Genomic DNA, 15,638 nt, shown 5'->3' on the forward strand with positions numbered 1-15,638 from the left:
TTGAAACTATTTGCTTGAATCGTTACTCTTTAGAATGTTAATTTTCTTTGCTCGGTCCGCTCTCGAATCTTAAAATCATCAATTATAGAGTCTAAGCAGTATGTTACAATTTGCGCCTTTCGATTCTGCTCCGAGTTTAACAAAACGTTTTTGTTGTTTTTCCGTTGCAAACCTATCTTTAAATTCGACTGTGCGCCTCCACGAAATGTGATTACGCCTGCGACGTATGCAACTCGCCTCACTCGTACTCGCCGGGTTTGAAACATCTTCGTAATGGTTCTCTCGCTTTCTCCCTCAGTGTATCAACAACAGCTGACGCAGAACGAATCGCACACATCGTCGGCCACGAAGGAATTAGATGATCTGATGGCGTCACTTTCGGACTTTAAGGTAAGTGTTAAAAATCGGTTCATTCGCGCCAAACTAACACAGTAAGATGTGGCCGTTTGCGGTAGATAGACGTGGTTTTCTTTGCGTCGTTTGCATAGAAACTATTTTTTGTTGTTGAAACGTAGGAGATTTTTATTCGATTTGCTTAATTATTAATACGGTCGTTACCTGCCAGGGACACACCGTCGTGAAGGAACGTCCCCGCATTCAGTCGATATGTGTAGGCGTTTACGGGTTGCCGTCTGCCACACAGCCGAACGGAACCGGACAGACACGGAACGTGCTGCCATAAATGCATGCCAAAAGAGGTTGGCATTCATCGCCCTACACGTTGTTTCCGTTTCACCCCTAGGCGCACTTAAAACGCCCTGAACAACCAGGCGTCTCCATGTAGTGACAGTTTTATGGCAATCGCCTGTCGTCGTCCGCAATGTTCTGTGCGCTTCACAATGTAGCATCGCGTCGTTATTAGATACCATTTATCACCTCTTAAACATGGCCAAAAACGAAAACTAGTGTTCGTGAACAGCTGAGGGCGCTTCGCAAAAGAGCGTTAGGTATCGACACTGCTAAAGCGTCCCGGCGGCATTTGACGTTTGGCATTTGGCTTTCGGTTGGCCCTAGAAAAGCGACATCGCTGGGTTACAATGCCAAACAGTTCAGCGTGGAGGCGCACGCTGTCCGTCTAAACTGACACGGGGAAACACTCTTTTGTACCGTCGCCAACATTTCAATCGGTCTTGGTGGCATCGCCAGCAAATGAAACAAGATTTAATTTTGGAATGAAGATGCACGTCAGTGCTCCCTGACCATCGGTCAAGCCATCGAACGCATTAATGTCCAAATAACAAGGTTCTGCACTTTACACGAGCCCACTGATACGACTGCACTACAGCGCGCAGCAAGGAACAGTGTTTTTACTAGCAGCGAAAACTACTCGTCCGACGGCCGTTGCATTAGCCATAAATTATTGTTTCTAATTTCGGCAAACGCAACGCAAACATCTTGTAGGACGCGATGCGAAAAGCGCCAACGCGTTTGAGCGTCAGTTTATGCGCAAACGTCTCCTGACTGGCGACGGGACAGAAAGAGAGAACAGTGAAGGCGCGTGGGGCCGAGAGAACGGACCATGTTGTCGTTTGTTCGTTGATGTGCTGTGCGGTCATGATTATTTTCGATTTATTTACGTTTACCTCGCCGCAACTCGGGCCGAATGTTCCGCAGGACGCCATCAATGGATGGGTACGTGCACCACGATGGCAATGAGAGTAGCGTGAATGGTTTGAGGGATGGTCGTTATTTTCTTTTTTCTTTCGCCTAACAACAGCCAAGGCCAAAACGTGTGATGGTAGATTTGTTTGGAGGAAATTTATCATATCGTTATGATACGTGCCAAATATGGGTTAAACGATGCGACCACGACGACCACGTTCTATTTTGGTTAGGAAATAAATTATGTCGGAAAGTTCATTGCATTTAAGTCACGGGAAAATAAGAATTTCGAGGAAAGCCGTTCAAATGACGAAATTGTATAAAAAATTCCTTCACACTATGTTCGAAATGCTCGATGAATATTTTTCATACTTTTGAAAAACGCTGCTAACAGACAGGATAAAATATGTTTATCTGTTCAATATTTGGGCAAACTATATTGTTCAATACAGAACACAGTTGATTCGACTAAGGATTCTCCAACGTAAGGAAGGTCAATTAAGTTACTTAAAGTCACGATGAAATGAATTGGTCCTTGGTCCGTTTGCCATTCCACACTTGTCCTTGAACTGAACACAACTAACAGACCAATGGGGTGGGTGTTCATTGAAACCAGTTACGATCATTTCCTATCCCATCGTCAAACGCTATCGAATATAAATAAATCATTTACTTGTCGAACGGAACTCTGTTTTCCAGCCGGCCCAACCAAAATCCTTGAAATGCTTTTCTCGTCTTTCCTACTCGCTTTGTCTCTTTTTCTCTCGTGCCGTATCGTACGTGTTGCCCCAGCTTCCGTGTTCCGCTGGTCCGAAATGCGGGTCGACGGTTGGGCGGTTTTCTTAATTTAGTCTATGGTCATTACGAGACATGCATATTTTTAACTGTCATTTTCCAATGTCAGAGCATTTGTTGTGTTGGGCAAACGGTTCAAACGTGTTTTTTCGAGTCACTTTAGGAACAAATGGTCCAATTTCTAAACACATGACGTAAAACGTTCTGGGGCCCTGCGTTGTAATCTGCACTGATTCGTCGCGAAAAGAAAACTTTTTTTAAATTTATAAACATATCCTCACCATCCTCGTGGCGTAAGGCCACACGCTGTGAAGGTTTTCACTTTTATCTACCGGAAATCCTGCTGTTTTGGCACACGGAAGAGTATAACGTTAGGTGCAGGCTAAATCGAGAGAATACCGTTAGCGCTGTCGTTGCCCTATGTTGTGTTTTTTTAATAAACATCAATTAAAGTGGGTTCAGTACATCATTTCGGCATTCGTAAATTCATCTTTTAATTCCCTCGAGCGGCACGAACATGGAAGAGAAAGTGATGTTTGAGTTTGTCCCTTTGAAGCTCTACCTAGGATCGAGAGTTTCAGGCACCGATAGATATTCATTTCTTAATATGACCACCATGCCTGTGGTAACACCTCTCAGACTGTTTTCTCCGGTGACACACAACTCCACACTGCACATTTACTGAAGGCGAAAGCAATTAATCGTCGGCAACAGCCAGAACGGGCGGCGATCTACATGGTAGAAGCATGAAGGCGCCAGATGAAGGCGAAACAACCACCCCTCGTTTGTGGTCTACTTCGCATGAATGTAATATTAATTTTATTAACCATGTCTCGACATTCCTGGTGTGGCCCGCGCTCTGTCCCCGCGCGGTGGCAGTCATTCGGCGATAATTTATTGAAATAGAAATTATTCGACTCATCAGAAATTATAATGAACTGCAAGAAAGATGGCGAATGATTTAATACTTTCGCCCCCAGAAGCGATGGTAAACGAATTAATAATAGGAGGTGACGGATAGCGCCGACTGTCGTTAAACAAGCGTGGCGAAAGGGAATGTTTCCGTCGGCGGAGGGCACATTGGAAACATTTATTTTAAATTCCAATTTATTCAAATCAGAGTCAATCAGACGAAGTTAGTCCGTTTATAGATTTTTCTAAAAATGTACTACATGCTTCGACACGTTTTCGAAACAATGTCTCCGTGGTTCAAACGGTTCAACGGTAGGAAACACTAATTGCAACCGACTCTCGACGGCACGTAATGAATTACAGCGATGACAGTTAAATGTGTCAAAATTCGTGCACAACATAAAATAGGTTCCCGACTCGGAGGAATTTTCTGCAGGCATTCTTCTCTTTCTCGCACGACAACTTAGAACCTTAGGTAGCACCTGACCGACTAGTAGAACAATCCGCGGCAATTGAATAAGATCGTTTAAAAAAGATTCCCATAATCCGTGGTGTGCAAAAGAGAAAACAAAAAGTTGATCTCACCCAAAATACGTTCCATTTTAATGTCATGTAATAATGATGCAATCCGTTTCGGGGTGGTGGACAATGATGTCATTGGCGCGCAACGTCCGCAAAACGTTCCTTTAACCCATTTCGCTAATAATAACGTGCGCACACGTGGAGCAATGCCAATGGCGAGTTTCTTCCTCGGTCGGAAGTACGAACTCTAATGCGTTTGATTGCGCCTTGATCAAGTTTGAAAATCGCTGTTTGGCATGCAACCCTACAGCACAGGGGGTGGCCTTTTCTATCCTTCTACGGTGTTGCCTATTGTACTTCTCTCCCTGTGTATGTGTGTGAAGTCCTTCTTCCGTGGAAGGTCAATCGATCGATTGGCTAGGTTTGCGATGGTGGTCCTTTACCGCCACAGTCACATCCTGTTCCTTCCGAGTTTATCTGTTCAATTGTTCATCCATCGAAACCTTGAAACCTTCCACGGTCAATCGCTAGAAAGCGCGGAAAGCGCCCCCCGAATGACATCGCGCGATGCATACACGTGCACTTAATGTGCAGTCCTTTTTTGTGGAAACGCAAGTTTCGCCGTGTTTTACAAACCAAGCGCCGCAGTGCCTTCCGGTTGCAAGGTTTACCGATAGCGTTGTTTTGCGCATTGCTTTTACTTAATTGGCGAACGGTTCAGGGCGGGCACCGTTTTCTGGCGTCACGTTGTCTCAGCGGAAACGGCCGTGAGGGCGGGAGTATCGGTGGTTTACTTGCAGCGATGCACCAGCGGCAAGCAGCGATGCAGTCTATAGGAGAACCCTTCACTGGCGCGAAGGAAATTGGAGTGTTAGCATTATAAAGTTAGGTTGAGGTAGGGTTGTTGCGGGGGCCAGGCTCTCGTGATAGACTTGAGTTTTTTTAATAACTTTCATTTTTATTAACGTATTGATCTAAGGGAACTGTCCCAAGTGAGCTCAGCTATGGCAGTCTAAGTCAATCTTTAAAGTACCTAAATACTAATACAACTTCATATATTTACAGTATTTAAATATTTTTTCAAAAATATAACTAATCCGTTTAAGAATGTACAAGTTTGTTGTATGATTTTAAATGTTTTCTATCGTCGATGATTATTGCATATTTTAGATTGTTTTCTACTGCTTCTTTTGACTAGTGAAACATGAAATCGAACTCTCACATTGGCTACTTTTAATATTTCTACGAGCTTCTGTTTTGTAGTTTGTGATTTAATCATCATCAAGGTCACTTCTTTTTGCGTATGGAGCATTCTGTGCGAGTTGAGAAATGAGAAATAGCCAACGGGTTACCCGACGCGACACATGGTCGAGTTGTGTAATAAAATAGTAACTTTACTGCACTCAGCACGGACGGACTTGCATTCGCTTAATTCCTCGTCAGCGATGCGCGACTCACCCGGAACCGTCGGCTGACGGTGAATTCGAACTCCACGCATCAACCGCAACAACCACACCCGTGTCGTGTGATTGCAACTAAGTGCAATTGATGGCGCGATGCAGATGGTTATGATGATACATGCGAATCGCCGATTAATGAAACAAACTTATCGACGCTTCGGTGATGGCGCGCTGTACGATACGTTATCTTGACACCGACAACGATCTTTGGTGCGCCTTGCCACGCTGTCAGCTACGTTGCCTTGCAAGGCATGAAAACAAATGACTCATGCGATCTCGTCATGACTGTGGCCAGTTCTGCTTCGGCGAACTTATAACACCTCGGTGATGGGTGTGGTTCTAGTTGTCAATGCTGTACCCGTCTTTATTTTGCGTTGCGAACTATTATTGAACTATCGTTCAACCAAATGAGCATTAGACCTATGCAAGATGCCTTAATATTTGGAATATCTACATAAAAACAGATAGATAGATAGATAGAGATGAATAGAGTGGACATTAAAAATTATAAAAAAAGATACCGTGGAAAAAATGTTTTTGACTATGATTGGGAATGTTTTTGACTATGATTTCACCGGTTCCGGTTGATTCCAGATACTTGAAATGTTATTCTGGTCATCCTAAGGACTGGTGTGAAGCCGCGCGACCTTTCTCTCACGAACTATTTTTGTGATCACCTTTTCGGTCAAGCTACTTGAACTAGTTTTTCTTGCCCAGTTGCAGAAACATTAGCATATTTCATTTCTACGATGTAAATTCACTCATTTACCGTACCGTACCGGGGCTGTCGTTTCGAGGTCCTTTCGGTTCATCCGCCCACAGACTTTACCTTGGCGTTTGGCTTCTTTACCTCGAACCGCTTTACCTTCAGTTTCCGCCACCCCGCTACCGGAACGAACCGTATTCAACCAAGTGCATCCATCACAGCGATCCCACCCACCAGAAATCTTGATCAGATCGAGAAACGAATGTTCAAGTGGCTTCTCTAAGATGGGTTAAAATTATTCAAACACAATTTTCCTGCCACCAACTGTTATGGCTACCGACAACATGGCTCCGAAAAAATGGCCATCGATCAGTACGATCGAGTAAAAAAACCGTAGAGTGGCACTCCCACGATCACCACGGATCGCGGTTTGCATGATGATGATGATGCTACAGTACGGGGCACTGGAAACATATTCATCATGCAAACGAGAGTGGACTGCGCAGCTGCGTGGTAAAATATGACTGATGGGCTGTCATCAGGCGTAGGGAGCTTGCTCTAAACACCTCCCCATCGCAAGGTAACCAGGTTTTGGCCGATCGCTGTTTCGCTGAGTGACCCCAACTGCTGTTGTGCTGTCGGGCGAATCATCATCCTACGATCGTTGACGAGATCACTTCTTTCACCACCCAGAGGTCACATGGGTTGGGTTTTCACCAATGTCGCTCTCTCTTTCTCTGGGGCGCGAGAAACGAGCTGCAAAAACTTTTTCTCGTCCAAACACCATACTAATTGCAACTAACTGGAGCAAAACACGCACACATACCCACACGTGAGATCAGGAGACCGGATGTCTGTTTTATCAATTGGATGCTAAGAAAACAAAAAAATCCTTTGCAAGTTAGCACGGATCCGTGGCGCTGTTGATGGATGATCGTGGCGCTGTCGTGGCCGTCGTGGTTTCGGCCATGGTTTTGAATGGTTTCTTTTTCTTTCTCGCTGCGTCTCTGATGAGCACTGTTTTCCACACCAAACAGTCTCCCCAAATCCGGTGGCCGTGTGGTACGTGCGATGGTGGTAGTGATTTTGAGACACACACATCACCGTAAGATGGAAAAGCGTATCGGCGTAAAGTTGCGGTCGGTCACTCGGTCGGGCGGGTTCTGCACACGGCGCGTCACTATTTTTCCGGCTCATGGGCAACCGAAAAACGCGGACGATGAGTGCAAAAGAGTGTTCCGCTCGGCAAAAGTGGAAAATAGCTGGGAGGCGCTTCGCGTCGACGTTGGCGCACTTGCGAAACGGAACGGGAAGGACACGCTCGGTGAAGGGCTGGTGAAGTTTGTGGTCGGTGCGTGATCTTTTGCTAGCATAACGAATCAGGGTTCATTTTCGGGGTTGGGATGACTTACTTGCTTTCTTTCGACGATGAAAATAGAGCCTGCAACAGGGTGGGAGCGCGCGGAGTTGCTAAATCAGCCGATGCGCCGATGCGTCCAACAATAATAAAATGACTCGCCTTGTGGCCTTCAATCTGGGCCCGATGGGGGCATCATTTTTCTGGGCCGGGATTAGCCGGCGTATGGTTCAGAGTGGGAATAGTTTTCATCAGATTAATCAGATTTAAACCAGTTTTAAGCAAACACCTTTTAAACTTTGCCGCCGAGAGCATCCCAACTCCGACTCCGAGCGAAGAAAATGTGTCAAATATGTCGTTTCCTTTCATGTTTGTTTCTGCTCAAAAATCTTGTCATAGAGAGGTTTTAAAGTGTATTTTAGTATTACCATACTTTCAACTGGGTAGTGATGTTTTGTATGAAAACTTTACTCTTTTTCTTAAATTTTTCAATTCATTCACAAACGATTGGGCAAAAGAATGACGATACTAACAGAATCGGCAGTTCTTAACAACAGTGTTGTTTGTTTATTTACCGATTGTGTGCGAATAATAATGTAACGCCATCGATGCTAATCGATTGTTGTTCAAGGCCGAAGCGCGCCGGAGGAGTGAATGGGTTGCATTGGAATTCCAACATAAAGAAATTTGATTCGATCATACCGGAAACCCTCTGGGTCCGTAGGTGGCGTTCCAAAATCACCACCCAATCCAAACGTAAACAATCGATGGAAGGAAGGAAGTGTTGGTGCGTATTTGCGTGCGATGAGCGTGTTGGTTCACGGCGAGCTCCGTATAAGGACGCAAAAGAATGAAGGAACGCGTCTGCTGTACATTACCGAGATGGGTTTTGGCTGACCTTCTTTTTTAATCTCCGATCTTCATCTTTGGTCGTAAAATTCTGTCCAATCGAAGCACAGCGTTACGCTCCGCTCCAGAAAAGGTTCCAGAGCACCAAGGATAATCAGTGGGATAGATGGCTAGTGACATAGTCGGTCAGTTTCTCAGTGTGCATGCCAAGACCACTACACGTCTGACCTGTAACCGTGACCGAGTGCCGCAGCTTGGCCCAGCAAACAGTGGAAAAAGCGACTATAAAAGTGGGAACGGGAGAGAGTTTTCGATATTAAAATTATCGAGCGAGAGAGAGAGAGAGAGAGAAAGTGCTGGCTGGGAGTGCTGGCGACTACTAATAAGTGGACGCGCTGGTGATTCCGCTTGGGAAGGGATAAGCCAAACGGGCAACAGGGTGGGTGGTGTGTAAAATGCTCATCAAACGGTTTGGCATGCATCCCCATAGCCGACGCATCCATACACACAAACACACCCTCACACACGTGTAAAAGGCGTCGGCGTTAGCGTCGACAAACACGTCGATCGTACGCACGGCCAGCAGCTCAGTTCACTTTGAAACCGCACCGCGGCAAGACCTAAAAATCCGGTTCTCTCAGGAGTGACCGATTCACCGACGGAGGAAACCGAAGCGTAGCGTGCACAGAGGAAGGTGCGACGAGGGCGGCTCCTTCTACTGGCGGCACAGACTGGCAGTCTTCTCGGGAAGTACTAACCCGGTTTATCCGGACGTTTGATTTTTCGTCCTCTCTCCAGGTCACATCCGGTACGTCGCATCAGCACCAATCGGTGACGGATTACGCGAAGCCAAACCAGGGCACGTCGCACTATCAGAGCACTTTGACCACGGTTTCGACGACCGAGCATCTGCCGCCTCCGGTGCACTCTTCCGGCGACCAGCTCGACTCTATGCTCGGCAATCTGACGGCCGACATGAGCCGCCAAGGTGTGAACACGACGCAGAAGGGCTGCTGCAGTGCCTGCGACAAACCGATCGTCGGCCAGGTGATAACGGCACTGGGCAAAACCTGGCACCCGGAGCACTTCACCTGCAACCACTGCAACCAGGAGCTCGGCACGCGCAACTTCTTCGAGCGCGACGGCAACCCGTACTGCGAGCCGGACTACCACAATCTCTTCAGCCCGCGCTGTGCCTACTGCAATGGACCAATCTTGGACGTACGTGGCGTGCCCCCTACCGGCCAGCCATCGGCTGCCGCGTGACCCCTAACCTGAATCCCTTTTCCGTTTTTCTGATTCAACAGAAATGCGTAACGGCGTTGGAGAAAACGTGGCACACGGAGCACTTCTTCTGCGCCCAGTGCGGTCAACAGTTTGGTGAGGACGGGTTCCACGAGCGCGACGGTAAGCCGTACTGTCGCAACGACTACTTCGACATGTTCGCACCGAAGTGCAACGGGTGCAATCGCGCGATTATGGAGAACTACATTTCGGCCCTCAACAGCCAGTGGCATCCGGATTGCTTCGTTTGTCGGGTAAGTTTACGCCCGCGTGCTGTCGGAGATTTTTCCAGCTCGGGGAAAAATCTCCCAGTAAGCAAGAAGCAGATTGTTGTTTTTTTTGGCCCTCGGCCGTCGATCACTACGCACACATACACGGGAGCGCGTGCGGCCATTCACGGTTTACGGGACGGGATGATGGTACAGTAATCGATTTTATTTATAGGACTGCTCGAAACCGGTCACCGGCAAATCGTTCTACGCGATGGAAGGCAAACCCGTCTGCCCCGGGTGTGCCGGTGCTGAGGAGGACGAGTAGAATGGCCTGACTCCATAGTGGCCCGCTTCTGGTGGACTTTTGCCTGTGGCATTGCAAAAAGGAAAACGTGATCTCTCGTTGCACGGTTTTCACACTTCAAATGTTCATTTTTCCCACGACACCGCCAAGCGGTGTTTGATGATGAAATTTTTACCGGCACAACACGCAGTGATTGGCGCCCTCCTTTAAAAATAGAACGTACCACTTGGGTGGCATGTGAACGTGGTGCCACCGGTACACGTGGAAAACAGTATCATCGGGGTGCCTTGAATCGGCGACAGAAAACAAACATTTACCAAGGCTAATGATCAGCGGTGTGCAAGCGAACCCATCCATCAACAACAACTACGAAGCAACGGCCCAGCATCCGTTTATCCTAGCGGCAAGTGAAAGCAACCACCGATGAAGCATCGCAACAGCGGAGGCCACTTGAAGATGACCCACATTTGACCCACTTATCCCCCATGTCTCACAAAACTCTGTTCTACAAAACTCCTTACAATCATACGCCATCCGAGCGCAACTATTTTGCGGCTCGCTTCATAATGCAACACGCCTTAACGCCTCAGTTGTTCTGTCCCGAATTTCGGGACACTTCCCACTAATTTGTTTTAGATGTTTGCCCATGTTTCGTCTCCCATCCAGCTCGGACTACACCTGCAAGTCCAATGCATCGAATCAAGTTCAATGCAGAACGATCGGGTGGATCGTTCTACCGTTATTTTTGTATTACTTATGTTTACTCCGACGATCTTTCGGACTTTTTTCGACCTAGACTTGTGGACTAGATTACCCGGACACAAACACGGACTGGTCAAAGTACTATGAAAACCATCACAACTGACCATCCGCTGAGGATGACGAACGGGACTCATGTTTATGACTCTGCAACTTCATTCATTACTCTAATGTTACCGATGTATAATGTAAATAAAAAGCGTTAAAAGAAGACGATAATAAACATACGAAAAAAAACACAAAAACATAACAAAAAAAACAAAACAAAACACACCAAAAATACCAAAACAATCAGTTGGTTTGGCGTGGTCGATGATGTGGTCGATGCGCGCACGGAATCGGTTTGCACCCGGTTCTTTTTCACCCTATTTCGGGACACGACGCGCTGATGGGATGTGGTGGTGGCGAGGGAAGTCACCGTTTTCTTTGTAAATTATTTTTGGTAACCACCACTACTCACCGCACGACACTCGACACCCGCACATGCTGGCTGACATCATCACTGGGCCCCCTTGGTTAGATGACGTCACAGGGCCCGCAAATGACCGAACGAAGAAAACAAATACGAAACGAGACTCTAAAACGACTCAAGACTCGCCAGTAACTTTACGCCCCGCAATGGACTTCCCAAACATGTTCGTGGGACACCAGCCGCCTCCATCGGTGCGAGCGAGGCGAGGGCGTGTGCACCGCGGACGGTTGGCGGTGGTTTCATTTAATTGTAGCTTGACACTGAAAACCAATACGAGCGGAGCGGGAAGATACTGCTCGCTAGACTGGCAGACCGTGACCATCGACTCAAGTTCGTGTGCGTGCCTTAGACGTGACGTAAGAAGACGCGCCCTGTCGCCGGTGGTTGGTGGGCGAATTGTTCATTAAGCGGTCCCGCGGTGTGCGGGGCAGCTTCCTTCGGCGCACAAAAACTGCCATGACCTAATCCTTATCGCTTAATGGTACGAACTGCTCGGCACGGTTTCCAAAAAACCCTTCCGGCAGATTGCTTGGCAGCTTTTTTGCGTCTTTCGGTTTTTTCGCTTCCTCCGGATTGTTTTACCAGACTGTGTTTTGTTTTCTTTCGCTGATCAATTTATTGGCGCAACCGATGGCGTGTGAATGATAGTAGCCGCATGGTGGTGGACGCAGCGTAGCGTCCGGAATTAATGGGCCAAACGAACGGATAGCACGTCTCATGGTTACTGTGTCTGGTGCACGTTGAACGAATTATGTCATCAATCTGATAGCCGTTGAGCCATTTCAACGACCAGGGATGATGCCTGCCGTTGTTAATACTATCATGCGGTTTGGAGGAAGTAGTTTCACGACAAAATTCCTTTGTATTTGTTTGTTTACCGCACAGCATTCTTTTGTGAACATTGTATACCTTCGGAGACGATGCACATGTGTGAATTGATTCCATGGTCTATGAGACACAGTCCATTCTGTGAATCATCGTGTTTGGGTGGGCAAGCGAATCCACCACGAAACACGTATCTCTATGGTACTTGTTATTGTTTGCGTACGATTAGCATACTCGAAAGGCGACGAGAATGTGATCGATCATTAGATCGCGCCCAGCTTGACCTGTCCACTTGGCCACCAATTATTGGCGATAATTTATTAAATTTTTTTAATAACTAAACGGCCAGAGCCGTATTAAGCAGCAAGTAAAGGTTGTGTCTCTCCAGCATGTTGTTTAATGTTGTTTCATTTGCTTCTTACCGCCAAAAACCAAAGCGTTATGTGATTGATTTAATGGCAACTTAGCCTTTCTCTATATGAAAAAAAATATTATATTCCAAATAGGAGACTTAAATATATGTAAACATAAGAGAAGAAAAAACACTCTTGCTGAACTAGCTCCAAACAACAACTTGTTGGTTTTCAAACAACAATCATCAGAATATCTCTAAAATTCAAATAATTAAAAATAAACCCAAAAAATCCTGACATTTTCAATTCAAACGTGCCCAAAAGAAGTGAAAACGGAGGCAACGTGTGCGCGATCACTCGGCCGACTGATCAGCACACGGTGAAGCGGGCGAATAATCACTTGGCGCAGGAAAAATTGCCGTTGACAACTTCCGACACTTGAAGAGCGGCCAAATCCACAGACGAGTAAAAAGTAAAACGAAAACATTTTCCCGACACCCTTTCCTCTCCACTCTCTATATTTCCTTGGTTGTTCTATTCTCTTCCCTCTCTCTGTCGCTTCCCTCTCTAACTCCATCCGGTTGGACCGGAACAACAAAATCTGTCGTTACGAAAAACTATGCAGAGGCTGTTTCTGCGGTCACTCCCGGCATTCGGCAACAGTGAGATGAAATGCGAATTCATTACACTTCTGAAATATTTATAGATGTGTACAGTTTTGTTCCCCTCTTACACACTACGATCCTCCATCAGTGTGGAGCAATTCCGGCCCGTGTACGTGATCAACCTGCTGGCAGGTTGTAAGAACCTTTAATTTTGATTTTCCCCTCCATTGAACATCACAGCAAAAATGTAGCGTTACGTAAAATTATTTCGATCATCAGCTGTGGCGCTCATGTCCTGGGATTGATCGAAGCTGGCAGATCTCCTTGATCCACAGACCGGTGTTTCAAGTAGGTCGGTCGTGTCTAAACGGTGAAAAATCTCTGGTCCGTAACAAGAACCATTTCGCTGACCTACCGGTATACCGCAGACGTTCCGTCTGTCTGACCCCATGACACCTTTGCACACCGGAAGGATGTGAAGGGCAGTGGCATCTCATAGCGGCAACGCTAACGGCGTGTGCAAAAGTAGCACACCTTTTGTCCTAGCCATTTCAATCTCTTGTGAGGTCTAGCGTTGGGACCATACGCGTTGACAGTCCTACGCTGACTGTTAATTGTGTAGGTGATCTGCTAAACTTAGGCCACTTGAAACGTTCGATCATTTTGTCCGCCTGGGAAACTGCACGGCGCGTGATGGTTGTTCTTACTTCATATATCTTTCATCATACCGAAGAAAATTGGTTTTCATTTGGCACAACGGTAGAAGGACAGTAGGGTCGTACGCCGTAGGGTATGTTTATTTTAACGAACACAATTTGGAAGTAATGGTACGGGGGAGAGCACACGCCAAACCAAAGATTCAAGAGGAGCCCTGAACGTCTGCAAATTGATCGTATAGTAGATCGCGGGGGATAGTATGATCAGTAGCGCCGTCATCGGTTTGGAGAAGATAATTAAGCTCATCAGAGTGTTTTGCTGGCCATTAGGGTCGAATCAAATGTGTTTCATTTTAATTCGTGTTCGTATTCGTTAATGTGGTTCCATTTGCTCTTGAAAATCGGTCATCCATTCAAGTTTTGTCGGAACTGTTCTATTTCTATTATACTTTATTGTTCGTTCGATTTTAGTTAATAAGTTATCAAATCAATTATGTAATACCACAGAAGACAGCAAAAAGATTACGATGTTGGGTTCTTTTCTGCGTTATCATACATGTAGCAATGAAGCCGACAATGTTCGAAGTTGATTGAAATGTTCACGTTTGCTTCGGTTTATCAAATCAATTATCACTGGTTCGCTAATAAACCAGTATAAACAGAAGTGTTGGCATCAATCACCTTAAGTGTAAGTGCCCATGTCGACTTTACGTGCAATTCTAAAACCAGTGTCTCTTAAACTGGCCATAAATAAGGTCTTTAATTATGCAAAATAACTGGAAAGTGAATCAAGCTCTACTCGGGGGATGAAAACTAATGCTAAGCATCAATCACTTAAATTATGTTTTAGTTATATTTTGGTTTTGAATTATTTTTAAAATTATGTTTTACTAATTTTTGCCATTTCTGTGTACTATATTTTTAGGATTGCCGGGAACCGTTTCACGGCGGTTCGTTCTTCGACCACGAAGGGCTGCCATACTGCGAGACGCACTATCACGCGAAACGAGGATCACTGTGCGCTGGTTGCTCGAAACCCATCACCGGACGCTGCATCACGGCCATGTTCAAAAAATTCCACCCGGAGCATTTCGTGTGCGCCTTCTGCCTGAAGCAGCTGAACAAGGGCACATTCAAGGAGCAGAACGACAAGCCGTACTGCCATCAGTGCTTCGACAAGCTGTTCGGTTGAAGTAACGGGTGTTGAACATTTTGTCTTTTCGTTTTGCTGTAAGACGACTGACAAAACGGTTGCCGAACCATGAAATGAATCTTACATTTCATTCGATTGTCCTGCAATTCAATTCGTCTTCCTCAGTGCAATTTGCCCTTTTTTGTAGTTTGCTTTCCCAACTTTTATGTTATGCACCATCGAAACAGTCGTGGAGCAAGATTTTGTTCAACCAAACAAAAGCTCTTATTGATTCAACTATTCTGCTAACACGTTCCATATTGTTCACATTTTTACAATTTTAACAACTGAGATGTCGCGCCGCCAAACAATCGATTACGGAGAATTCAATTTACTTGCTGGTAAACAAACAAAAAATATAGGTGTGTTAAAGTTTACACTAACCCACGAAATGATAATAGTGTATTTATACTTAATCCGATTCTTCTTCTCTCATTAACAAACGTTTCGATTCTACGCACTTTCGGGGTTTGGTCGTAGGATATCGACTCGCAAATTACCGTTTTGCACGAGGAATCGAACTAATGCATCGAACAAACCGCAACGAGGCACGGTTCGTTCGTACGCGACGTATTAGAATGTTGTAGTGTAACATGCAGACTGGGTAGTATTGTGTTTATTCGCGTTACAAAGTTTCCTTCTAACTGTTACGAGCACCATTGCCAAGTCCTGTAGTCATAGTCAAAGGCCAACTTAATCTCTACACAAACACATGGTTGCAATTGGAGTGGAATAGATTGAACTAAAGCTAGCCCAGCGTCGAGAATCGATAG

General features: G+C 45.9%; 1 protein-coding gene across 6 annotated transcripts in view; it reads left to right on the top strand.

Annotated features, from left to right (window-relative positions):
• The window catches only part of LOC131210844 (leupaxin), a 49,426-nt gene extending 33,794 nt beyond the window's left edge, over positions 1-15,632 (top strand). For 5 of the 6 annotated variants that reach the window (XM_058204145.1, XM_058204141.1, XM_058204146.1 and 2 more), the window contains 4 exons: positions 299-390; positions 9,002-9,424; positions 9,511-9,741; positions 14,599-15,632. In XM_058204145.1, the coding sequence (XP_058060128.1) occupies positions 299-390; positions 9,002-9,424; positions 9,511-9,741; positions 14,599-14,865 (1,013 nt within the window). In that variant the 3' untranslated portion in view covers positions 14,866-15,632. Of the gene's footprint in view, positions 1-298; positions 391-9,001; positions 9,425-9,510; positions 9,742-9,931; positions 11,031-14,598 lie in introns of those variants that run through there. The other variant, XM_058204147.1, reaches the window with a different exon arrangement.
• Positions 15,633-15,638: the final 6 nt, after the last annotated feature.

The sequence above is a fragment of the Anopheles bellator genome, chromosome 2, assembly GCF_943735745.2.
Source record: "Anopheles bellator chromosome 2, idAnoBellAS_SP24_06.2, whole genome shotgun sequence".
Classification (NCBI taxonomy): Eukaryota; Metazoa; Arthropoda; class Insecta; order Diptera; family Culicidae; genus Anopheles; species Anopheles bellator.